Source organism: Notothenia rossii (assembly GCF_949606895.1).
Source record: "Notothenia rossii genome assembly, chromosome: 9".
In the NCBI taxonomy this organism is placed as follows: Eukaryota; Metazoa; Chordata; class Actinopteri; order Perciformes; family Nototheniidae; genus Notothenia; species Notothenia rossii.
The window spans coordinates 65,104,898-65,131,094 of record NC_136907.1 but is presented as its reverse complement, the minus strand read 5'-3'; the positions used below and the strand labels follow the sequence as shown (position 1 = coordinate 65,131,094).

General features: G+C 40.1%; 1 protein-coding gene across 4 annotated transcripts; it reads left to right on the top strand.

Annotated features, from left to right (window-relative positions):
• Positions 1 to 3,180: 3,180 nt before the first annotated feature.
• LOC307019529 (oxysterol-binding protein-related protein 1-like) lies at positions 3,181 to 25,827 on the top strand. 4 transcript variants are annotated; one of them, XM_079650523.1, is made up of 27 exons: positions 3,181 to 3,756; positions 3,855 to 3,940; positions 4,556 to 4,630; positions 4,803 to 4,914; positions 5,001 to 5,080; positions 5,536 to 5,680; positions 5,860 to 5,927; positions 6,695 to 6,739; positions 7,178 to 7,251; positions 7,607 to 7,670; positions 7,804 to 7,905; positions 8,490 to 8,615; positions 8,740 to 8,818; positions 9,489 to 9,595; positions 16,916 to 17,084; positions 18,488 to 18,674; positions 20,370 to 20,445; positions 21,115 to 21,249; positions 21,415 to 21,512; positions 21,627 to 21,809; positions 21,897 to 22,004; positions 22,290 to 22,379; positions 22,587 to 22,713; positions 22,806 to 22,922; positions 23,321 to 23,444; positions 23,544 to 23,634; positions 24,052 to 25,827. In XM_079650523.1, the coding sequence occupies exons 1-27, from the start codon at positions 3,630 to 3,632 to the stop codon at positions 24,152 to 24,154; spliced, it is 2,898 nt and encodes a 965-aa protein (XP_079506649.1). In that variant the 5' UTR covers positions 3,181 to 3,629; the 3' UTR covers positions 24,155 to 25,827. The 4 variants fall into 4 exon arrangements, with proteins under 4 accessions (XP_079506649.1, XP_079506648.1, XP_079506650.1 ...); XM_079650522.1 differs by having other exon boundaries at positions 4,995 to 5,080; XM_079650524.1 differs by having other exon boundaries at positions 3,625 to 3,756; positions 3,859 to 3,940; positions 4,995 to 5,080.
• Positions 25,828 to 26,197: the final 370 nt, after the last annotated feature.

Here is a 26,197-nt window from a genome sequence, read left to right as displayed (position 1 = left end):
TGCAAGAGAGTTCTCCTATCCAAAGCATTAGCGCTAGAGCATTGCAGTAATTAGAACCAACAACCAGATATAAAAACTCTGTCAGAGCAATTTGTCTTTGTTTGGCCTAAACATCATGATTGTGTACACCCTGAATTCCTTGTGTGTTTTGAGGCACTGCTGTGTTGGCGTCTTTGGAGCTGTGCTGGTTATCTCGTGGTACTTTCAACATTCGTATAACATAGGGCTGATTTAAACAAATTTAACAGCTGCAAGCCTTGTTTACTTTCCAAACCCAATCCTCTGTGGTAATGTTTGTGGAAGTGATGTAGTTGCTTCAGTGTTTAAGCACTATCCCACAGGGTGTTCATCTTATTTTGTCTATCCCTTGCAGCTCTACTGGGTATTATACAGTAGTCTAGCAGGAAGGGCCCTCAGATTTTGAGATTCCCGAGGTAGAACAAATGGCAACAATGATTTTTCTTATCTTTAGGGTCTCCCATTAATTAAATTGATTGTTCTCAAATTTTATTTTGGGGGAAAAAAGTTTTTTTGGGTTGTTCTTTAGAACTACCCCAATCCCTGAAAAAGAGCCAAATTAAACCATGCTGAATATGGGAAAGGTGACAAAAAAGACCATAACTTGAGAATGATCACTCTTTTCCTCTTCAGATTTGCTGAGGTATGAACCAGGTGGCTGTCCTACATCACTAAATAGTCAGACAATTATTTAACTAAAAAAATACTGAATTATAATCCTGTAAACTTAGCTTTAGTTTAGACGGAAATTGTACTTTTTGGTGATAGGAACATAGGACTCAATCACTTTTCTCTCATTTATCAGAAAAACAGTAATCCCTAAAAGATATACCATTACTGAATTGTCTAGGGTGCTATTGAACACTAACGAGTAGTTGTATGGAAATATCTGGTACAGTTCTATTGTAAATGAGATTTCTTTAGACATAGGCCTACCTCTTCTCTGATACAGTCAAATTCCGAATGGGGGATTAGTGGCATAATAGCCTATGTTAAGAATGCTCACTCTGATGGTCATGCAATGTTTACGACAGCGATATGGTGTCAAAGGCCAAACCCAATCCCTTGTTATGGAGTCCTATTGGCAAGGGGTGGATTGTCAGAGATGGGGCCATTCAACCAGTGCTATTTACAAAAAATCCAGCACCGAAGTAAGAGACATTACTCACTTGAATTACAAAGATGCAAAGTGTGGAGAGAGTGGAAAGTGCCAGTGCCTCTCTGTTGGCCTTCCCTGTACGGAGTTCTGCACCTGCTGTGCAGAATGTCAACATGTGTCCCCTAACGTTTCTGAGGAACCTGACATTTAACATTATATTCTAGTATCTATATACTTGACCTCTCACAGAATTATTTGATGATTTGTATACTGTACTTTGAATTAAGGTTCCAGTTTCAATAAAACCCGTACTACTGTATTTACACCTATGTTTTAGAGGCTTGCCATTTAGAACTAATACACTTTATTGTATTGGGTTACTCTTATTCTGACTATTCTGTGATGTAGTTCAGCCACCTGGTATTTCCCTCTCCAAATATAATGACCATCAGAGTGAGCATTCTTAACTTATTGGCTATTGTGCCACTTCTCCCCCATTCAGAATTTGACTGTATCAGAGAAGAGGTAGGCCTATGTCTAAAGAAATCTCATTTACAATAGAACTGTACCAGATATTTCCATACAACTACTGGTTAGTGTTCAATAGCACCCTTGACAATTCAATAATGGTATATTTTTTAGGGATTACTGTTTTTCTGATAAGTGAGAGAAAATTGATTGAGTCCTATGTTCCTATCACCAACCAAGTACAATTTCCGTCTAAACTAAAGCTAAGTTTACAGGACTATAATTCAGTATTTTTTTAGTTAAATAATTGTCTGACCATTTGGTGATGTAGGACAGCCACCTGGTTCATACCTCAGCAAATCTGAAGAGGAATAGAGTTGCCATTCTCAAGTTATGGGCTTTTTTGTCACCTTTCCCATATTCGGCCAGGTCTAATTTGGCTCTCTTTCAGGGATTGGGGTAGTTCTAAAGAACAACCAAAAAAACATTTTTTCCCCCAAAATAAAATTTGACAACAATCAATTTCATTAATGGGAGACCCTAAAGATAAGAAAAATCATTGTTGTCATTTGTTCTACCTCGGGTAGGGGTATCTCGAAAACTAAAGCCTTGTTTGAGGACTTGCTGCTGGACTATTAGCCTAGCCTGTGACTGAAGTTCCTGGTTTAAAAGCCTCTCAAAAAGACACCTTTCCTTTCACAGGTGGTCTTTGAAGTCGTCCCTCACACTACTGTACCCTCATTACAGCATGACTCTCACTCACCCACTCTGTCAATCCCAGGGGACCTAAATGCTTAAAGTAAGCAGGGCCATCAAAGCCACACACTCAGTCAGGATTGACCTTCAATGCAAAGAAAAAGTATGTATGGAAATGTGGCTGCGATGTGAACGTTTCTTTATGTTTTTCCTGAACAAGTCTCTTTGACAGGAGCTCAGGAAATAAACAGATCATTAACCTGTGTGGGCCTCACCTGGTGCAGCAAATACTTCCATCTAGTGTACAAAAGAAGAATTTCCGTCTTCTGAGGGCTTCATAAACACTATAAAATCAATACAGTAATACAGTGTTCTAACCAGTGTAGTATGTTGACATATGGACACAAAGACACATTGCTAGATTCAATCTGAAGTGATCATTTATGGCACAAGCAATACAAGCATTCAAATGACTTAACAGGATGAACCATTCCTTTACTCAGATGTGTAAAGGAGTAAGTAAAAACAAAGTAAAATACAAAAAATGTTCACCAGAATTACTAAATGAAATTAATTATGGCACACTATGACTTTATACTATAATAAGATGCTTTTATGACATAAAATACTAGGACTTTTTCAATTAATTCCTCTTATTCATTATGGCCTACTATAACATGTCTGTTAGTGATTATATGAACTTTACTAGGACTTGTAATACTTTATATATTTCAGAACATTTGTATTAATTTGTATGTTTTTATTAGATACTACACTTTTCCATGCATGGCATTCAATAGTCTACCATTACTTTTTATTTAATGCATAGGCCTACCTCTATATCTTATGAATTGTCTTACCCTGGTCCACACTCGCACACATACCGACACACACACACACACACACACACATGCAGCCTGGTCACATGACGACCCAACAGCTGTCAGCTGATTGACATGATCAAATTTCGAGTAGTGTTGGTTGATCTTTAAACTGTGGCTTGAACCCTCAAACACACTCGCGAAAGTTGATTAAAGTAGGAGTTTAAAATCTTTCCCTGTAAGTCTAAAGCGTGTATTTCATTAGGCAACAAGCTAAGTTGTTCGTGTTGTACCTTAGCCTTTGGGGTACATTTGTTGTTGTTTTAAACATTCCCTCCACAAGCTAAAAGAAAGCAAGCTACGTTAAATTAAGTTGGCTACTGACTGTATGTGTTAATGTTTCACTCAGAAGCTTTGTTCACCTTTACTGGTTGTGTTAGCATCAGTTATCAAACGGTTTTTTGGTCTCCAATATCTGTAACAACCGTAACATTTGCATTAGCTTTGCTATTGGGCCAAAGGAAGTGATGATGGAGGCAAACACACTTGAGGAAAAGCTTCTCCTCTACGCTAAAGACGGCAGTTGTTCTCATATTCAGAGCCTCCTTCAGTCGAGAATCAACCAAAGCAGCTCTCTGAACATCAACTGCAGATGTAAGTATAGAGGAGATTAGCCATTAGCCGTCGACTAGCACTGATGTTCTTCTTCAGGTATGAAGATCATGTTCCTCACTTCCTCTGTGTCTGTAAAGCCAGATCTAAAGCCAGTTTAGGATGGACCCCCCTCCACCTGGCCTGCTGCTCTGGACACATGGAAGCTGTGCAGGAGCTGCTTAAGGTGAGATGTGTTCATATAACGCTCCTTTTGTTTGTTTCTTGTTTTGTGTTGTCTTTGTGTTTTGGTTTACCTTTTTAAAAAAAGAAAAGAAAAAAAAGGATAATAAATTCAACTGTATTGTAATATGTTCATGGATTAGTATAAACTTTAAGATTAAAAAAAACAACCTTTATCCTACTTTCTTTTTCATTTTTCTTTTCATTATTTTTGTATTGTATTTCCTTTTTGCCCTGGAAATGACCTTTTTAAATCATACTTTGAAACCTGAAGTAGGCCTATGTGTGTAGTACATGTACATAGTATGTGTTTGTATACATAACATTTTGTTTATTTATGTGTGTTTTTACTTGCATACATGGAAACCAACCTATGCCGTAATATTTGGATCCTTGACCAAAATAGTTAAAAACTGGATGAGTAATGGGAGGACTATTTTCTTAATTAGCTCTGCTTTCTGCCCTCCCATTTCTTCTTATTTTGTTTTTGATTGTCTGTTTCATTGATTGTATGTTATAATATAGAATTAGTAGAATTAAAAAAAAAAAAAAGATAAATATATTATCTGCAGTAAGTATTTGCAGCCAGTTGTATTTACTACATTTACCATATTTGCAGGCAGGTGCTGATGCAAATTTGCAGAATAACATGGGTGACACACCTCTACACAAAGCAGCGTTTACTGGGAGAAAGGTAAGAAAAATAATAACATTGAGTGCCTTGCCTGCCCATTACTATATAGGTGTGCCCTGCTTTATAACTTGTGAGCTGAATTCACTGTCTCAGACACCACCAGATATTATTCAAACTTTTAAATGATGACAAATGATGGTCAGATTTTTTTTTTTTTATTCTCTGCTTAAAGGAGATTGTTCTCTTGCTGCTGCGGTATGATGCCTGTTCCAACATAATCAATGGAACAGCTCAAATCCCTAAAGATGTGACAGAGGATGATGAAATCATTACAATGCTGGAGGGTAATTTTTTAAAGGCTGATTGCTTCTCATTACTGTGGATCATCTGCCTTTTGTTCTCAAATGGTGTTTGATTTGTGCAGCTGCAGAGAGGAGAGAGACAAGGCGGTGGGAGGAGAAGCTTCTGGAAGCAGCCAGAGAGGGGGACATCTCCACTCTGTCTAAACTGGTCTGACCTTTCTAATAATTTTGCAGAATATATTAGTCTTGAAAGCCTCTTTCTTGCTCAAAGAACGTTTCACATTAAACCACTGCCTTGCACAGGTTTTGCTGTGTTTTGAGATTGAATGGGTTATGCTACAGGTTTACATTAACATTCCAGATACTGGTCACAAAAATCCAACATTTTAATATAATAATGTCTGATGCTTTGGAAGAAAGGTAAAAGATTGAATCATAGACAACTAAAACAATATATCATGTGCATTCTTTACTGAATTGTTTAGCAGACCTAAGCAGATTCTCCAGAAAACCAAATCAGGGAAATCATTTTACTTTTCTTTCTGTGTTTTGTATCACTGGCTTAAGGTGGACACTCAGTTCTACATGTTGAATAAGTATATGTCAGCGTTTTATGCTTTGTTAAATTGCTTTCTGCTGTTCCCCCTGTCTTCTGTTCTTCAGCTCAGTAGAGAAGAACCTCCAGATATTCACTGCAGGGACTCTGTGGGGAACACTCCCTTACACTGTGCCGCCTACAGGGGGCAGAAGCAGTGCATTATAAAGCTGCTCAACTCTGGAGCCAGCCCCAGTATTAAAAACACCCATGGTAATTCATCTCTTTATACTCTTACTAATGAATTTTTAGTGCATAATGTTTAATCTGGTCATTTTGAAGTTAATATTTCTTTTTTTTTAAATATACATTTGTGTAAATACTACAGTAGGTTCTATTAGTTTTGTGCTTGGGTATTGCAACGTAATTTATTGCATGGCTAACTTTTGCAGACCAGACTGCTTTAGACCTGACCCGCAGTGATGAACTGAGACTGATTCTAGCAGCCTATCAAGTCAAGGTAGGTGAAGATAAGTCGTTTTTCAGTTTTAAGGTAATGAAGTTTTCCTTTTGAAAGAAAATAAGGAAAAAAAATATAAAGGTTAAGGTAGTGCATTTCTCACCCCTTACATTTAATAGGAGCAGGGAATTGTTGTGATCCTCTGGCATCTCCTATTTCACAACCATTTGACAAAATCTAGCTAGGAAAAATCTCAGTTTAATAAACAAATATCCAGTAAAAATAACTAAGTTCCTTCACATCTCCCAGTAGATTAAACATTTCCAAATTGGGTTATCCACGAGGTAATTTCTGACTATGAGTCAAAATTAATTATTTCTAGCACCTTATTAGGTGTTTGTATTTTTCTCCTTATTGCTATCTTACTCTGGGCCAAGATAAAGGTCTACACAACTATATTTGTTCACTCTCCTCTTTCATATATTTCTAAATGTGTTAACTTGAGGTTTGGTGGCTGTGGAGCAAAGCCTTGCAAGTCAGCCGACCTTGTTTTTGCTTCAATGTGTAATATACTGTAATTGGCACATCTTCACTGCAGAACATTGCTTAGTCATTGTGATGAAGAAAAAACAAGTGCTTGTCTACTAAGAACATTTAAATGTATATACTTCTGACACAATGCAGGTTTTACTGTAATACTGTACAAAAGGAAAACTGAGTTGAGTGTGTCTGGTCTAAACAAAACCTCTTCAAGCCTTTCAATCAGCCTGTGTCTGTACCGTGGTCTGTACACAAGTCTGAGAATTATTATTTTGTTCTCCACAAAGGATGAGAGCAGTGGGGTGAAGAAGATTGAAGGCCCTCTTTGGAAGGTACCCAGATGTTGAAGTGTATTCTTTTTCTACTTCCAATATGTCAGGCAATGATTCTTTTTCAAACACATTTGATGGTATAGACTTTACTTTTTTCTTATTATCAAATCAAATCAGGTTTTATTTATATAGCACACTTTAAAAACGATTTTTGGTCGAGCCAAAGTGCTGTACATGCAAATAATAAATAACACATTACTACAATCGCAAACAGAAGACAATAAATGATGCCACACGATAGCATTATTATATATTTAAGACATTTCTCAAAATCCTTTTTATTCTTTGTTTTGTATATAATGACTTAGTTTATTTTGAATATTATCAAAACGGATTTAAAAATATATTCAAACCTATATGTTCTATAATATATTGAACCATTTATATCTTCTTCTTTTGCAAAACAGTTTCTGATTTTACTCCACATGTCTCTGATAGAGTTCCCGCTTTCTTGGATGGCGATCCCACTGGGTGGTCATTGAGGATGGAACGCTCTCCTGGTATCCCAGAAAGTGAGATACAGTAACTTGTATGCCAATTGTTTAGATAACAAATATATAGTTTTTTATTACATTATGTATCCTACTGTTTGTCATGGTAGAAGTTTCTCTCTAGCTGCTCCTGCTATCCTTGATTGGCTCTGTTTTTTAAGCTACATTTAACCAGACGTTGCCTGCAGTGGCTGTAATAAAAGTAAATCCAATTTTCTCCAAATAAATATCTTTGGAGATGCCGACATCAGTAGCTCCCAAAGCATTCAGGGAAACTGGAACTTTAAACAGCTTCTACATGTGTACTGTTGGTCAATTAGTGCAGTTTTATTATACAGTGTGTCTATGTGCTCTTTCATTTGTTTCTTTTTTTCAGGGCTGATGCCCTGGCTGGTGTCAGAAAACAAGGGTGTAAATCTCTAACAAAAGCCTACTGCATGGTAAGTAGTAATTGATTGAACATTCATGACTATACAAGAATGCCCCTTGGATGTTTCCGTTGTGATGACATGGTGATGTTTGACAGATCGTGCAGCAAGCGTGATTCTAAGTAATTTAATTGTGTCATTCTAGGTCAAACCATGGGATCATTGTTTCTTCATGCTTAAGTGTTTTGATGACACTGTACATTATTTCAAAGTCTCCTCAAAGACTAATTCAGTGGCAACAAGAAAAGTGAGTTGATATTCACCTTCTGTGCTAATGCAATATCTCTTCTCTGAACAATCTGACTGATTTGTCTAAGTCAGTTGTGTCCAAACCTTTTTCACCGAGGGACACATACAGAAAAATATACGAAGGGCTGGGCCACTCACTAGAGGTATATTGCCTCATAAGTTCAGTTATAAGTTAGCAAAATTATGTTTGTGAGTGTTGGCAGCTCATCCCTTAAAACAGAAGCCTCAGATTGATTATAAAAAGGAGAAATAGGAAGGGTGTATTTCAAGCTTGTTATGTAAATAAGTTATTGGGCTTTATTCTTATCAACTAAGATATGTTAGAAAATGTTTCCAACTTTAATTGACTGAATTTATTTGAAAAGTGGTCTTATTAACATGTGAATACTACTGTGTAATATAAGACAAGCACAAGTTTCCTTTGTGGGCCATATTTCATTATACCTTTTTAATTTGCTGAGGGCCGAATCAAAATGGTCCGCAGACCGCATTTGGCCCCCGGGCCGTAGTTTGAACACCCCTGGTCTAAGTGAATCCGAAAGGGTGGACATTTGTAAATATTTCTGATATTTGTGCACTTAGAGATGGTTAGATGCATTTGAGGCACATTCATCCTACAGCACTCGCCACTGCACCCAAGAGGAATTGATCATCGATGCCAATGGTTGTGCTGAAGAAACAGTGAGGAATCTGTCACAAGCCCTTCAGGTAAAATAAATGTCAGACCTTTTTTTAATCAGGTGTTTTATAAGGTGGCAGTGGGAAGGAAGTGCTATTTTTAAGGAGGAGGATTCCAATAAGTGAGTGTCCCTTTTGTCTTCTGCTCTTGCAGGCAGCCAACGCTTCCCAGCAGAAATTGGAGAGTGAAGTGTCAATATTTCTCTCAATGGTGAAGAATGAGGAGAACAGTGGTAGGAGTCCTGGAATTGTTCCCGTATTATTGTTGTTAATTCAGTGTCCTTTTATTTCTGTTAATTTCATCCTAGTGCTGAAATGATTTGATAATTAATTATTTAGTAAATGGATAGAAAAACGAATTTAAAAACAATTTTGTTAGACCAAACCTTAACCTTGCGATTTACTTACCTGGGTGTCGGGTCCTTTCAAGGGGCTTTAGGATAAATGTGAGTGGAAAGAACGATAAAGAAGGTAACATTTTAGTGACGTTTTTTCCAACTTTTATCTAATCATTGTTTGCGGGGGAGGTGAAACTCGATAAGGTTGAGAACCACAGCGCTTGACCTTCTGAGTTTATAAACATGCTCAACCTTTATGACGGGGTCACAAATAGGCATGGATATAAAATGTCACGAGTCGTTTAGCCTTTTGCTAGTTGACACAGTGACCTAACCCCTCACTCTTTAATGTATCTTTTAGCATGGACACATAAAACATAAATCTGTTTTATTGAATGAGCAAATCTTTAGCGTGTTGATTGTTGGCCTTGTAGACACCACTGTGATTTCTTTAACCCTATTTTCTGACATATCGTGACAAAAACAACAAATTAATCAATGCTAACTCAGTTGTAGCCCAATTTATCTGCGCTGAATATGTATTTTTATTTTGTTTTTGAAACAGCACTGCCTGCCCCACTTCTACTGAAAGCCAAAGAGACCAGTGAGCTCTCCAGTGAAACCTGTGCTGCTCTCCATCTGTGCCTTGAACTGCTGTCAAACCAGGAGGAGGTATAGGAAACCTTCCATTTTTCTAAACTAGCCTGCATCAGCATGTGAACTAACAGACTCCACAGATTACAGTTTCCTTTGGGGTCATACCATTCCTGACACACAAAGAAATGCAGCCATTTAAACAAAGGTTAGTCTAATATGGTGTATTGTTGTAATTATTGTTTTTATGCACGTGAAACAGTGTTATCCTTGTGATGCAGAAATGTGACAATTTGCAGTCCACTCAGCTTCATTTTCATTACATGGCATTTAGCTGACACTTTTATCCAAAGCGACTTACAATAAGTACAATCGACCAGGAAGATACGACCTTGAAGAAAACAGAATCATAGAAGTACATCAGGTTTCATAGAGCCAAACATTTCAAGTGCTACACAACTGGCTTTAGATAAGCCAGTCCTTTATTAGTATATAAGTGCTTTGTTAGTAATTCTATCTCTCGAAGTGGAGTCGAAAAAGATGAGTTTTCAGTCTGCGCCGGAAGATGTGGAGGCTATCTGCTGTCCTGATTTCAATGGGGAGCTCATTCCACCATTTTGGAGCCAGGATAGCAAACCCGCGTGTTTTTGCTGATGGGAACTTGGGTCCCCCTCGCAGTGTGGGTGCAGCGAGCTGTTTGGCTGATGCAGAACGGAGTGCACGTGCTGGGGTGTACGGTTTAACCATGTCCTGGATGTAGGAAGGGCCAGAACCATTCGCAGCATGGTACGCAAGTACCAGTGTCTTGAAGTGGATTCTAGCAGTTACCAGAAGCCAGTGAAGGGAGCAGAGGAGCGGCTTGGTGTGGGAGAATTTTGGAAGGTTGAAGACCAGACGAGCCGCTGCATTCTGGATGAGCTGCAGAGGTCGGATGGCACATGCAGGTAGACCAGCCAGGAGGGAGTTGCAGTAGTCTAGGCGTGAGATGACGAGAGCCTGGACCAGAACCTGCGTCGCTTTCTGGGTCAGCTGGGGACGTATCCTCCTGGTGTTGTACAGAGTGTATCTGCAGCAGTGGATTGTAGCAGCAATGTTTGCAGTGAAGGACAGTTTGTTATCTAGGGTCACACCCAGATTCCTTGCAGTCTGAGTCGGGGAAACAACAGAGGGGCCGATGTTGATTCAAGAGTGGGACAATCTTTTCCCGGAAGGAAAAGCAGTTCAGTCTTGTCAAGGTTGAGCTTGAGGTGATGAGCAGACATCCATTGAGAGATGGCTGCTAGACAAGCAGAGATGCGTGGGACGACCTGGGTCTCTGAGCGGGGAAAGGACAGAATTAATTGGGTGTCGTCAGCGTAGCAGTGGTATGAAAAACCATGCGGGCTAATGACTGATCCGAGCGAGTTTGTGTACAAGGAGAAGAGGAGGGGACCAAGAACAGAGACCAGTAGAGGGGGAGAGGGAACGGAGGTTTCGGCGGACAGGTGCAGGATGAGAAGAGATTAGTTTGTTATGTTTGGAAAGGGGTAGAGAGAATGAAATGAAGAAGTGATTGGATGTGTGGAGCGGGTTTACAGAGAGGTTAGAAGTAGTGCAGTTCCTTGAGAATATGAGATCTAGGACATTGCCAGCGTTATGAGTTGGTGGGGATGGAGACAGTGAGAAAGCAAAGGTGGTTAAAAGAGATGTTAGTTCAGCTATCTTCCCTGTCTGGAGATTGAAGTCTCCGAGAAGTGCAGCGGGAGGGGCAGTTTCAGGGATGTGTGAGAGGAGATTGTCTAATTCCTCCAGGAAGTCTCCCAAGGCGCCTGGTGGACGGTAGAGAACAACAATGGTTAATTGTATAGGATGGGTTACTGTGACGACATGGAATTCAAAGGTGGAAGGAGTGAAGTTAGGTAGCTTGAAGAGGGAAAAGCTCCAGTTGGGAAAGAGCAGGAGACCAGTGCCACCTCCTCTGCCAGAGGGTCTGGGTGTATGGGAGAAGGAATATGCTGTGGAGAGAGCTGCTGGGGTGGATGTGTTGGATGGAGTAATGCAGGTCTCCGTGAGGGCAAGGAAATCCAGAGACTGCAGGGAAGCGTAGCCACGCCAGAGATAAAGTCAGCCTGAGGAACAGCTGACTGGCAGTTCCACAAGCCCCCTGAAACGAGATGTTGGATCTCAGTGGAGCATGTGGGATAGACAAGAGCAGGCCGGTTATATTGATTAGGAGATACACGGGTCCAGTGATAATTGCGAGAAGACACATAAACAGGAATGGAGAAAATACACATGATTATAGCATGAGGGGCTAGAAAACCAAATAAAATAAAAATAAAACACCACTTAGCTCAATCAAAGTAGGATTTGCCACCTCTTTGCCTCCCTCGTGACTCCCACAGGACTCCATTGTCTTTGTCAGTCTTACTCCCGCAGGACTCCAATGTCTTTGTCAGTCTGAAGCTGACGCTCCAGGAAAGAGCCACCTAAGATGGACACCTGATTGCTGAGTTCTCACAGCGGTGGGGCCACGCCCCTCTAATTAGTTCACTCTTTTCAGCGGATGGGCGACAGCAGAGTGTTCCTGCCTATTGTAATGCAGGGTTGAGGCGCGTGACCCACTGAGACCTGTGTAACAGGTTCAGTTGAGCAGATCTGCGATTTAAAATCTCTCAAAAGCGCAGTTTTAGCTACAATAACTACAGAACAATTATACAGAGTGGAATAAATGAAACAGAGAAGTCTATTTAAACAAGAATATAACTTACAATGATTGCTGAGTCAATAGGTAGTGTCCTCACCCGGTCTAGATAGTGTCCTCACCCGGTCTAGATGCAGATCTCATTGATACCCATATACTCACCAACGTGCTCGGTTCCTATTGGCTGAGTAAATTATATTGAATGATTACAAAATCCTCAAGCTTCTCCCTTTTAGTGTTATCTCCCTCATACGGAGCAGGCTTGAAGTTTGTGTGTGTCCCTGTCCAGCTGTCCCATTGGCTGGGCTGTGTCCTTGCTGTAGAGTAATGGAACAGTGAGGTAATCAGTGGCATGACTCTAGGAAGGACACCGGCGAGATCCGCTTTTATGCTTGGCAATGCATTCAGCTTGCAGATCAGTGTTGATACACACTCCCGCTCTAGGGAAAGGCTGTGCATTGAGCGGGGGAACTGAAGCGCGTGCATATTCACAGGCTCAGCTGGAGATACATGCTTTCACCCTCACTCAGTGAAAATACACGCTTGCAGGAACACTTTCACATTCCAGAGCATCCAAGCTGAGGAGCAAGAGGAGACAGTGACGGCACTCTCATCCAGTATCTGCACAGGTACAAACCAAAAAGGTGTTCTTCTTGTATCTAATCTGTTGTTTTTCATTGTTGGCTAAGCAACTGGCTGTGCTTGCAATGGGCTGGTCCCTGATGCCTCACTGTAGCGTGAAGTGTTTGAATTGATTGATTCTGATGTTTTTAGTGGCTTTTTAATCAATTGGCTGATTGTTGAGCGTTGGCATATTATGCGTATGGTATTCATCAATATGCGGAAGTCATTATCAGGTATGTAATGATCTGAATTCTGAGCGTTAAATTGAGCACTTTTAAAGTGGTACTGAGCATTACACTTCTCATTGAGTCTTTTTACTGAGATCTTCTCATTGTGTAATGATTTCTGTCAAAACAAAAGCATAAAGAGGGATATATTGTGTTATTTAAAGTAACACTTCTAGCCAGGCTGTAAATCATTATAACACAGCGGCTGTCTTTTGTGTTTCACTGTAATGTATGATGTGTACTTTGAAAAAAACTACTAGCAAAACAGCAATTTGGATTATAAGTGTATGGATTCTCATATCTACAGGTGTGTGTATTTGTATTATAAGGTGAAGATATCATAATGTCCCTCAGACACAGTCAAATGCTGCTTTGGATCAGCTGGATATAACATCGCACAACAATGCCCAAATGCAGCATGTTTACACAGTGATGTGTACATTGCCAAACCACATTATGTGAGTATGAATTGGCAACAGCTGCTGTCCTGTCACAAGGAATAACTCGGCACTGTTATAACAGGGAGGCTGAGAACATTTATGGCAGCCTTCATCATCCAAGAAGTATCATAACTATGGACAGACAATTAATTTCTGACAACCAGATTATTATAATGAAAAGGAAATGTCTTAACAAGCACGCTATATCCACTAGTGATCTCATGCTAAACTGGTTCTACTAGATGTACTTATTGGATTATATTTTCTACACTGCTGTGATTGGCTGTATTAGGCAGTGTTAACTCTAATCCCCCATTAGCATTGTCTGCCACAGATCCTTTCTGATGCTGCCACTTAGACTGAAATGTGTTGTCTACACAGTACGTAATGTACAGTACAGATGTACTATGATGTCCGGGCATATGTGATATAAAGAAGCATGTTTCAAAGCAAATGCAGTGTTCTCCTTCGGTGAGTATCTGTGGTCTGACCCATTTCAGCAGCAGCTGCAGGGGAAAAAAGTGCCAGTGAGAGTGCCACATTTATACAGTGCATACTGGGCACAGTTTGACTGACTGGTTGGTGACTGTACGAAATGTAAAGTGGAGAAATCTCTGCTGTTAACTTTTATGCACACAACGCAGATTTGTAAGCCCATCCTTTCTTAGTGTTTATCAGGCAGCAGGCTTCCACACCTGTCAAGAAAACAAATGGGGGCTTCCAGCGTGAAACCACTTAGTGATGACACGAAGATGCACATACTGTATCTGTCAGTTTATATTGCTCTGAAGCCAGGAGATTGGCAGAACATTTTTTTTCTAAGCTGTATGTCATAGCTTTCTGTCAACAGTCTGTAAAACACCCTACAACACCTTGGGGATTTGAAAAAGCACAAAGTACCGTTTGACCTTAACATCAACAAGTATCGCCACATGGGTATCTGACCTGCTGAGTGTCATCTCTCCCCCAGGATAGACTTCACCGGGCACAGATAAATGTTCCTGTTGGTCCTGGCACCGCCCTTCTTCTTATCCAGATCATACGACATCTGGAAGTGTTTATTCAACCGTATCTCAACTCATATCAGAATCTGACCTTTTAAAGCCAATGGTGTGGATGTACAGAGAGAAACTTGGGATACAGAGTTTTTCTGTGTAATTGGTACTGTATTTCTCGATTTAAAATAGTTGTAGTTGCTTCCAGGCGACATATAGTCAAGTACAGTTTAACAAACAGTTACATATTTTAGTGTGTAAAGCTATAATAATGTGCTTCCCCTCTCAGTAGAGAAAGTTACATTTTATAAAACAAAGACAATGCTCTCCCCTGTGGGGTGTTGGCCAAGGAGAAGCTTCCCTCCCGGGCTCAGCAGGGCTTAAAATAGCGCTGTTTGTGTTCAGGCGAGAGGATGCTGGGAGAATGAAAGAGCTGGCTGGGATAGTTACACAACAAAGTGTTCTGTTTCTGGATGGGCTTTTAAGCCAAGTGCCTGGGACAGGAAGTGTTAACACCAGCTCCCTAACAGCAGACTCATTTACTTTACAACCATACGTTTAAAAAAAAAAAAGAGAATTTAGTTATTGGGGAGGCTTGCAAGGGCATTCTATTTTGTGAAATGTGTCTCATTAGCAAGAGCTTGTTCCTTGAAGACTTGCGCAACGACTTAGAACGGTATGATAATACTGCTTTTCCCTAGATGTATTTTTTCCTCATGATAAAAATCCAATTAGTGTCCATACTTTTTATATAGCTGTGTGTAGGACATATCTCACAGTTGGAGGAAAAATACATTTTTTTGTGGACATGACTGCAACAGTGAAGTTTCTCCTGGACTGCAGGTGCCAGCCAGCTGTTGAGTCTCGTGTTTATGAAGCTGCTAATGAGCTTCTCTCACAGTTACAGCAAAGATCTTATTGCGACGTTAAGTCTATTCTTTTTAGCATGGACTTGGATAACTGTGAGTATGTGTTTTTGGATACATTCCGATATTCAGCTTTATATTAATATCAACTTTAGCCCATGGACCAGAGCTGTTTTATTCTCTGTTGCTGAATTATGATCTGTGTATTGTGGCACATGAGTCATTCTCACCTTTGTTTACTGTATCTATGATGAAGTTGTGCTGAGTGAAGTCTACGGCACAAAAGGAATCAGGTCTACAGAATGTATTTCAGGAAAGTGTTTACATGATAAACCCTTAGCTTGTATTTGTGTGACTCGGATCAACAATGCGTGCATTTAAACCGATCAATATTTATGACCAAAAGCTAGATCGTCAGCCTTGAAGAAAAAAAACAATCAGCAAATTGGTTGATATGCCCCTCAGAGTTTTCACTTCCTCATCCATCATGTGGCCTGATCTCGACCACAAGAGTCTGGAGCTATTAATGTTCCTGAAATACAGTTTGAGCTGCTGACAGTCACTCAGGGCCATTTGATGTACTCTTTTTATGGGAATATCACAGTTAATATCTTAGAAATGATCTGTGGGACCTTGTTGATCACATACAATCTTGTCTATAGTGATAAGGAGGAAGGTGATAACCTAAACATTGTCTCCCCCATGATGGTTTAAACCAAATATCTGAAAAGGAAATCAGTGAGTTAGAGTAACGGGCATGAATTCTAACCCTACCCTCGAGCAGATGCACTGGCAGGTGTTTCTCTTTGCATGGCTGTGCACACAGCTGATAGTAATTCAGGCAGTATAAGAGATGAGGATAAACTTCTGGTCTTCAAAAGAAGACGTTTGCTCTGCTTTGCATTCTCAGATTTACAGTGTGATTTACAAGCTCCTGTTTCTCTCAGCTGCCTTCCCCAAGGTGATTCTGAATGTTTATAAACCGTGGAGGCTTTCCTCTATCTTTACGAGCATAAATTATTGCTTTCTTGACTTTGAGAATATTTTTTCTCTCCTTTTATATTAATTGGAATTATTTAACAAAAGGTGTGGTTATAGCGATTATCAAATGTTATGTAATTTATGCGAGCATCTGTGGATTTTGGTTGACTTTCCCGTCTTCTGTTTGGTTAGCAAAGGACGTACAACGGCAGCGTTAGACAATAGGAAACACTCAGCTGGTCTGCCCCTCAGTGGCCTGGCTCAGGTTGCCATGAAGGGACACTCAATCCTGGGCTTCAGAGCTGTCCGAGACTGGGGTGTTTGGTTCCGACTGGAGGAAACCAGATATGTGGGCAGGGTCAGAACAATGACCTGCCATGAGAACCACAAAGACGCACACACTGGCAGCTAGATAAGCAGATCAATACCTTCATATCAATCAAACCACCAGTCAGTCACAAATCTGCCAGATTTTCCATGACAAATACACTGCTCACATGTTAGAGCGATATATAAATAAGCATAATATATTGAATGTGTGTCTGTGTACGTTTCATCTGTTTGGTGGTCCTGTGTTTTCAGGTGTGGAGCCTGCAGTTGGAGCAAGAGGAGGAGAAGAACAAAGCTCTGACAGAGGCTCTGGAGACCTTATCAACCGACCACTACGAACTCAAGCAGTCCCTGAGTAAGAGCAGGAGGTCGTCCACCCTCAGTACCCTCACTGAAGATGACTTCTATGACGCTGTGTCAGGTGAGATACCTGGAGTGTTACTGAAGTAAAGGAGTGAATATCACTACTGGAGTTAAACTAGATCAGAACTTTAGTATAGTATATCTTGTTCTTCATACAGTTGCATGGCCACGTCGTGCTCATTCTCTGATTGTAAAGCTCCCTTAAAACAAGGGTTTTCTTAGTGGGTCCCTGTTTTGTTTATTCAGGAAAAGGACACACATTTCTGCCGATGGTTTCTCCCTTTTCTGCTGTTTGACAACTGTCAGCAGTTAGGCGGTACAGCGCAGAGAAGTAGGACAGGGATGAAGAGTGCTGGTTTGCAAACATCGATGTAAACAATGCACATTAAAAAATAAATAATCTGCTCTGCAATTCTTTAATGAAGAAGGCATTTAATAAGTGTGTCAGTGAAAACTATTAGAAAAGGACATTTGTATGGTTATAAAAAAAAAAAAAGAAGCCCCACAGGGTGACTTTAAGAATTGTAACTGTAATTGTGTATTGAGTTTGACATACATGTACCTCCAGCAATGCATGTTGTTCTTGCTTTGAACTTCTTCAGTGTTTCATTCTCACTTAAATACAACAATAATAGGCTGTTAAGAAATTAAGCTTCACTGTGCTTTTGTGTTAGTGTGTGTATTTGGTTGAACCCAATGACACTCCTTTGGCACCTTATCTGTCTCCGAAATTGCCAAGACAACACTGCCAATATCCTCTTCTCTTCTACTGAGAGCTTATGAGCTGGTGATTAGCCTTACTGCTTTAGTTTTCAACATAAGTACTTTTAGTGAATCATTTTCAAAACAAATGTACAGTGCTAGCATGTTTACCATGTGCATATACATCAGCAACATCTCTAATGGATTCTACAAAGATAGCTTCTCCCCATGGTGATTATTTACACTAGACTTCCTTCTACATGATGTTTCTGCACTGACCAGTCAGGAATCATTGCATTATTTATAGATGTCTCCCGAGTTATCCTCTAGCCAGATACACTGACTGTACACTAAACTGTGCTCATTTATATTTTCACATGTAAAGATATAAAACCTTGATGACTGTTTAGAGACCACAGACATGCAGCTGTTGTGTCTTTAGACTGTACACACTATCCTCTCCTCCCCTTTGTGTCACTGACAGTACCTGTAATGTCCCTGATGGGGGAGAAGTAGCATCCAGAGAGCACAGAGCAAACAATGTTGGAGGAAATGAAGCCTCTGTGTGGCCTCTCATTGGAACACAATCCTCAGGTGGGGTTTGGCTGGCAGCAGGGAGGAGGAAGTTAGAGAGGAACTCGAGCACAAGTGCTTATTTCGCAGACAGTGTAGTGCAGCTTTCCGAGCCGGCCACTCGAGTCCGTGTCCGTGTGTGTGTTTGGCATGACCTGGCATCTGCCCCCTCTCATCATCCCACAGAGTCGGAGCTCTCGGTGAGCGGCTTCCTGTCTGTGGCCAGTCCTTCCTGTGAAGAGGACGAGGGCAGAGACGCCCCTCTTCGCAGCAGTCTCCGCCGTCCCAGCGCACTCAGGGGGCCTACCGGAATGTCAGGGGAGGGTAACCATGGCAACCAACCCGCCCAGCAGAACGGAGTGGAGAATCAAAGGTGGGATGTGCTCCAGTTATGATGTCATGCTTGTTTTCTGGATTTAAAAGATGGCTAAGGGACAAGTGGAAATACAGAATGCTCTTCATACAGCCCATTCACTGTTTATTATGTGCAAGGCTTTGTTTAAGATGATATTCACTACTGGTGGCTGGATTTAGTAGTGTATAACTTTGAATTGAAACTAAATTGAATATCATAAATGTGACTTTTTAGTATGTGTGCCTGATGACTGGTTGCAGATCTCAGTAAGCAGGAGGATAGGCAGGTACAAAGGCACAGTCGGTGTAATGAGAAACCGGCTTTACACGCCGCTCTGTTTTTCAATTCAGGTGTTTTTGTTTGAGCACCCAATCCACAGAGAATAGCCGGGTTTGTTTTTCCTGACAGATCCAACTCTCCAGGCGAATAATCAACGTAGTGCTTGGTGATTGGCGCTGGTTTTCTTTTTCATATTCCCGTGAAGATTCGACAATCTCTTTCATTTCCGTGGATGCTGATTCTGGCTCGGCCTCTCTTCCTTAATCCAACAAGTGATTCATGAATAATTCAACAAGTGCTGGCTCAGAGTTGGAGGAAAGGGGACTGGCTGTCTAGCTCTGTGTGCATACGTGTATGCTTGTGTGTGTTGTGCATTAAGGATTTATGAGGTGTCTGTTTATTTGGAATTGCTCCTGTCATTCAAAGATACAGCTGTCCCTGTTTGCCTGAAGATGGGTTGTACAACATCTCTCTGCTCTCCCTTTTCTGTATTACAAGGACTGCTTACTACAGTATACTGTACACTCTTTAGGATAATGGATCATTGGTCTGCATTTATCAGTTGGCTCTTTGGCGGTAAGATCTAAATGCTTAACATTTGGATATAGCATGTCCACGTGTATAGAAAGTCCTTTCTCACTTTAAGTTGGCCTGTGTTTCAGTTTCAAATGTTTTGGGCAGAGGAACACAAACTAGGCCAGACGTAAAGTCTGCCATGCATCACCGCGCTGCTCATCCCACAGATGGAGCAAACCCCCACTCCTAACCTCTCTGTTTATTTAGCTGAAGTAATGGCTTTTATTTGTGTAGTTGCTTCCACACACTTTTAAACAAGGGCACCATCTGCAAGCATACCTGTAAAACACTCCTCACTACAGCTGTTAGCAAGGCTGGAAGATAAACTCAACAACAACACAAAGGGGATTTAGTGCAGGAGCAAAGGCTTCATATGAGAGGGAGTAGACAAGCAGTTGGGTGTATACTGCGTGAGTTAAAACGCTCAACCACAATGAATCTAAAGAAATGCAAATGTTGATGTTTTTGAGCCAAGTTTTGAGCCAAGTTTCATGAAATACCAATTTAAGGAGTGTACCTTATAACCGGTCTTGTAAACCAACACATGCAGTTGTAAATCCACTCATGTGTATTGCATGAGGCTTGAAAAGGCCGGCTGAGAGCTCAATAGCTTACAGGTGTCAGGTGACTGTGTATCCAAACATCGGTTCAAGCTGTGGTGTCTGCTTTTAAATAGTGCAAGCAAAATATTATTGTTGCAATGGAAGTCAATTGTTTTTGAGTTTGGAGGAGACCAGATGTCCTATCCTCAGATGCCAGTTTTTGCTGTTTGAATTTTACACAAAAAAGTAAACAAACAATCTTCTTCGTTAATGACATTTTCTCTCAAGGTTGACTTTATTCTCCCTCTCTTTACAGAACATCACTGCCGGCTCCCATGTTCTCCAGGAATGACGTCAGCCTCTGGAATATCCTGAAAAAATGCATTGGCATGGTGAGAACAGACTATTTTCCTTAGGCAGATTTACCCTTTTTATTTGTTGTGCTTCACTTTACTGTTGGGCAAAGTAGGCTTGTGAAATGTACCTTGCTCAAAGTTGTTGGGTTGTGATAAATTGCTCTTGTACTTCCTCCCTAATTTATGGCTTTGGGAACATAGTCATTAATATCAGTGTCTTCAAGTCCTAAGGGAGCTTAGTCCTCACCCAGCGCCTGCCTGAAGTTAATTACATTTAATATTGTCTATTAATGTGTTATTCCCCAATTAAATGTGGCTAATGATTCATGAATACGCAATTCAGAGGGCAGACAGATAGATATACAGACATGGGGTACGCATTGAGTTTGTGAAAGAGTGCAATCATGTGCTTGTTGTGTAGAAATAAGTTAATTATTCATTGTTTTACCACTTTTTCCTTTCCTTGTTTGAAATCACTGCATTTGGTTTGTGTGTGTCGGATAAAGCATAGTTGTTGCAGTTGAGTGTTTGAATAGATAGAAAAGAGTCAGTTTGCAACACAACCAAAACATGTAATATAACTGTGGATTTTATGAGTACATACATCCAGATCTTAAAAAACCTACATTTGTTGGTCATAAAATGGTTGTATTTAACAGTATTTCCACATTTCAATGATCCTGTCTTCTCCAACATATTTTTCAGGAGTTGTCAAAGATTGCCATGCCTGTGATATTCAATGAGCCTCTGAGTTTCCTCCAGCGGTTATCAGAGTACATGGAGCACACCTACCTCATCCACCAGGCCAACACAGCTACAGACTCCGTTGAGAGGATGAAGGTACTGCACTTCAAAGTTTACACAAAAAAACCCCACAAAAAATAGTGTCATCTGTCGCTTATCATTAAAGTTATGTTTTAGCTCTTTTCCTAGTATATTTGTTGTCATTATCAAAAATGGAATAAGTCACTTGTAATTTGGTTATAATACACCAGTGCTCTGTAGTGTGTTGCAGCGTTTGCTGTGTCGGCAGTAGCGTCGCAGTGGGACAGGACTGGGAAACCCTTCAACCCTCTGCTGGGGGAGACCTATGAGCTCATCAGGTGAGACAATGGAGTCATTGGTACCTTCAATGCACAAATGTTTTATGGGTCATATTAAACTGAACATGAATTGAAGATTTATAACATAACAAACTCCTCCCTCTTCTCCATCAGAGACGATCTGGGCTTCAGGTGGGTGTCGGAGCAGGTAAGCCACCACCCTCCAGTCAGTGCCTTTCATGCTGAGGGCCTCAAAGAGGATTTTGTCTTCCACGGCTCAATCTACCCCAAACTCAAGTTTTGGGGTAAAAGTATAGAAGCTGAGCCCAAAGGACTCATCACACTGGAGCTGCCCAAGTGAGTGCACAGTTTAAAACGGCTTTACAGGTCTGCCCTGACTCCTTTTTGAATAACCGTCGTCTTTTATCGTTACCTTTTTTGCAGATATAATGAAAGCTACACCTGGACAAACCCCACCTGCTGTGTCCATAACATCATTGTCGGTCAGCTTTGGATTGAGCAGTATGGCAGTGTGGAAGTGATAAATCACAAGTAAGAATGATTCCCTTCTCTTTGTGCTTCTCTGTTTGTCTGCAAATGCGTTCTCGCCTGGTGAATTTGCATGCACAGAGACCGGGGTGCATGAGAATATTCTTCTCTCTGCGCTCTACAGTGGGGTGTTGGTCTACTTTGAGATTCAGTTTATTGATCATGGAAGCAGAACTGGGACACTTGCCATAAGAATAGAGGAGCAGGATAATGAATGTTTGAGAGCCTCAGCGTGCAGAAGGAGAAAAGTGAAAGAGAATTGGTAAACAGTCTGTCATTCTGTGGCAGGACCGGAGAGAGATGCAGCATGACGTTCAAACCATGTGGCCTCTTTGGGAAAGAGCTACATAAAGTGGAGGGATTCATCTTGGATAAAAGGTATCTTCCTTATTTGTGATTACCTTTTTAGAATTTCTGATGTTTAGTATTGCCTGAAAGCAACGTGAATATGACAGTTGTGTCTTATGTGATTTAATCAGTTTGTCATATCAGTTTTACTCCTCAAGCTTTCAGAACAGTTACACTGAAATATCAAAGGCATCCAAAGCTGTGTTTTTATAGCATTTCTTCTTCGTACGTTTGCAGCAAAAAGAAGCTCTGTGCAATATATGGCAAATGGACTGATTGCCTTTACACAGTAGACCCCGCTGCCTTTGATGCCCACAAAAAGAGTGACAAAAAGAATCTGGATGAAAAGAAGGGGAATAAACAGGTATTACGTTGTATTGCTTTAAAAGTCTACTGTGTTCTGCCTCTTTTTCTGGGTAAAACGTTCAGTATGTCTGTGTGTCTCCGTTACCCCAGAGCAGTGTGGACGAGGAGCCGGAGGAGGTTCCTCCACCTGACCCTGAGACGGTGACGGTGATCCCCGGCAGCGAGCTCATCTGGAAGATAACGCCACGGCCAGACAACTCCGCCAAGGTACCGGAGACAGGACAACAACAACACTACTCTGACTTGTTATGACTTTTTTCTGATAAATAATAATATTTGACTTTTGACCTTTTTATAACAACTTGGACTTCTTGAAGTCTTTTTTGTTATACTTTTTTATGGCTTTCTTTACATAGTGAAACTATAATGTTAGGACTTTTGTATGATGTGGAATCCTATATGAAGTATTGAATTAGATGTTTTGTGATTTTCATGTCTTGAAAAAAGAGTATTGCAAAAAAAGAAAAGTATTGTTTTCCATAACGAAAAGATAAAAGTAGAAAATCTATTGAAAAGTCCGGAAATGTGAAATGTGAGGAAACCCTGTATGTTGCTGCACATCCTCTGACAGTTGAAATGTTGTGGTAATATATTCTGTCTTGCAGTTCTATGCATTCTCTTCCTTCGCATTGCACCTTAATGAGTTGGAGAAGAGCATGGAGGGAGTGATTCCCCAAACAGACAGTCGCTTCAGACCTGATATATGCGCCATGGAGAATGGAGATATAGGTACATTGTATAACCTAGAATGAGGCCACATTACTACATCTGCTTAAATACCTTCCCTGGTGGTATTCATGTTTCTAAATCTATAACTTTTTTTTATAGATCTGGCAAGTGCAGAGAAGAAGAGACTTGAGGAAAAACAGAGAATGGCCCGGAAAAATCACACCAAATCAACAGATGAATGGAAAAACAGGTTAGTTAGTAAATATGATGCTGTGCGCTCATTGCCCCATTGCTATTTGTTACACTAATTGCCTCCCTGTTGTCTTGTGTTATCAATTATGCCAACCCTGTATAATAATTGAGAAGGAGCGCTGCTATTGGTCCAAGGTTTGGTTTTAAGCTTTGCTTTTTGCTTATGTGAAGTGCTGCACTACACCACCCTCCCCAGGATAAAATATGCAACTACAGCTGTGTGTTATTGATGGATTTGACAAGACACTCATACATTTCATTGGAATTTAGTTTGAACAAGGAGGACTAGTATAATGTTTGTAGTGTTGTGATATTTGTGTGTTTTTAATTTCGTCTGTGACTTTTAAATCTATTTGCTACCTCAAAGTGCTTTACTCTTATTAAGTAGACGTTTATCATTGTTAAAACTCTGCAGGTGGTTTCAACAAGGACCCAACCCTCACACCAAAGCTCAGGACTGGCTCTACTCGAAAGGCTACTGGGGGAGAAACTACACTAATCTAACTGAAATCTACTAATATGTAGAAAATACACACAAATTGCATACAAACGGATGTCTTCTTTTACCACCTTTGAACTTTAACTGCTTTACTGGGGTTCATGCAAGGGCTCCATAGGAGATGCAACTATAGAGTGGTGCAGGAATGAATCCTTAAATCTGTAAATAAGTTAGCATTTAACACTTCCGGATCCTTTGTGATAAAGTCAATATGTATTTTTTTTAATATGCTTTTGGTGACTTGCTTTTGATATAAATAACTGAGGTTGGTGATTAACACTAGTTTAAGATATAGTACTGTTCTGTTGCTCTACATAAATACTACGCTTTAAGCTTTTACCTGTCTTTAAATAGGTGGTTGCTAACAAGTGGCTAAATTAAACTACTAAACAGCATCACGCCAAACACTAGTCTGCCTTTAGCATAGTGGTGGTGACCTCAGCTATGCAACTGTGTAGATTGTTTATAGCCTTAAGTTAGCTATGGTCTCCTGGCGGTTGAATGTATGCCTCAATAATAGATGTGGCTTTAAGTTGTTAAGATTGTCTTTCTGAACAATACGTGTACTTAACCTTTTGTTTGTCATTGAGATAGTTAAGAGTCTAATCCAAAGCCTGATAGAAACATCCTATTGACTTCTTGTTATGGGAACCAATGCAGTGCTAACTTCCAGGTCGGCCTAAAAAAATGCGTCGTCCCTGCACCACTTTAATATCATGGAGCTCTTGCAGAACACCAGGTAGGGTTAAACAAATATGCTTTAAAAGTCTGAAGGCAACACTGACTGAAAACCAGAGACATTCTTCAATGTGTGAACAATGAAGCACAACAACCTTTTCTTATTTATTGTGGTTCATGTCCACTTGAGTATGGTAGAGGCATGTATTGGAAAAACTAGAATGTATTTTAGAAATATGTATGTGTTAAGATAGATGGAGTGCAACCTTAATTTTTTGTTGTTTGTGGATAACCCCTGCTGGTATTGGAAACATTTTCCTTCAGCGCACGATGCATTTTGAGCACACTGATAAGAGTTGATATAACTCGGACACTGCTTGCATACTATATAGTGCAATGAGGTTTGCAAATAGGCAATTTGGAAACATTCCCTATGTTTTCAATTTGTAGCTAAATTAATGGTGCATGTAATTTGACTAATTTAACAGATTGTTTTTCGGTTGTCCTGCAATCAGTTGTAGATCTGTCTATCCGTTTCTCTGTGAATTTAATAGCAAGGAAATTGTCACCACATCCTACAAGAATCATATCCACTACCACAACAAAGCTTTTTCAATTAAATAAATGTTTAAATATAATGTCATTAAGTCCTTAACTATGTACTGTATAGAGACTACAAGCGTTGCACATAAGTCTACCTGACTCTGGACACAGTAGAACTTTTTTCTAACTATACTAAAGCAGGGACGCTGGCTCTGCACTTATGAAATGTGTTTGTTTGTTAAAGTCTTGCCATAGTTGATTATATTTAGCTATATCTATTTAAAATGAAACTATGACAATAAACGCATGTGCATCACTATAACTGTGCAAGCCTTACCCTCACAATCAAGCACTGAATATTCCCTTTCTAAAGTTGTAGATAGATGCTGTAGGTTCTATTCTGTTATCGCTCTTTTGGGTATCAGAACAGAATTTCTATTGTTGCTAAATAAAAGCTTATTGTTGATTGAACTTTTTTGGTTTGTGCTATTCTTCTCATGCTTGCTAAGCGTTGACATATTTTACAAGGTAGTGTCAACCCCACTGTCTGGCCTACCATTGGCCATATCCTACTTATTACGCCCCAGGTGACCAATCATGACATTTGTCTTGGCCTTCCTGTTTTGGTGATTTACAACCAAATAATGCTTAATGCTTTCACAATTTATCCTTAGACCCCTAAAGGACTTGAAAGAAAAAAAAACAAGTTTGAAAATCATTGGCAGTAATTAGCCCCTTTCTTAAGATTTATTTTTGTTTCCATGTTTAGGCGTTCTAATATTTTATGCATCGACATTATAGCATTGAGGTTAAACTAACCCCATTAAAAGTATTTAATGAA

Excerpts from the sequence above, each read along its gene's own strand:
- LOC307019529 (XM_079650522.1), top strand. The coding sequence starts at position 3,630 with ATGATGGAGGCAAACACACTTGAGGAAAAGCTTCTCCTCTACGCTAAA. Across the intron at positions 4,915-4,994 it reads AATCATTACAATGCTGGAGG|CTGCAGAGAGGAGAGAGACA; the intron begins GTAATTTTTTAA and ends TGATTTGTGCAG. Across the intron at positions 8,616-8,739 it reads ATCTGTCACAAGCCCTTCAG|GCAGCCAACGCTTCCCAGCA; the intron begins GTAAAATAAATG and ends CTGCTCTTGCAG.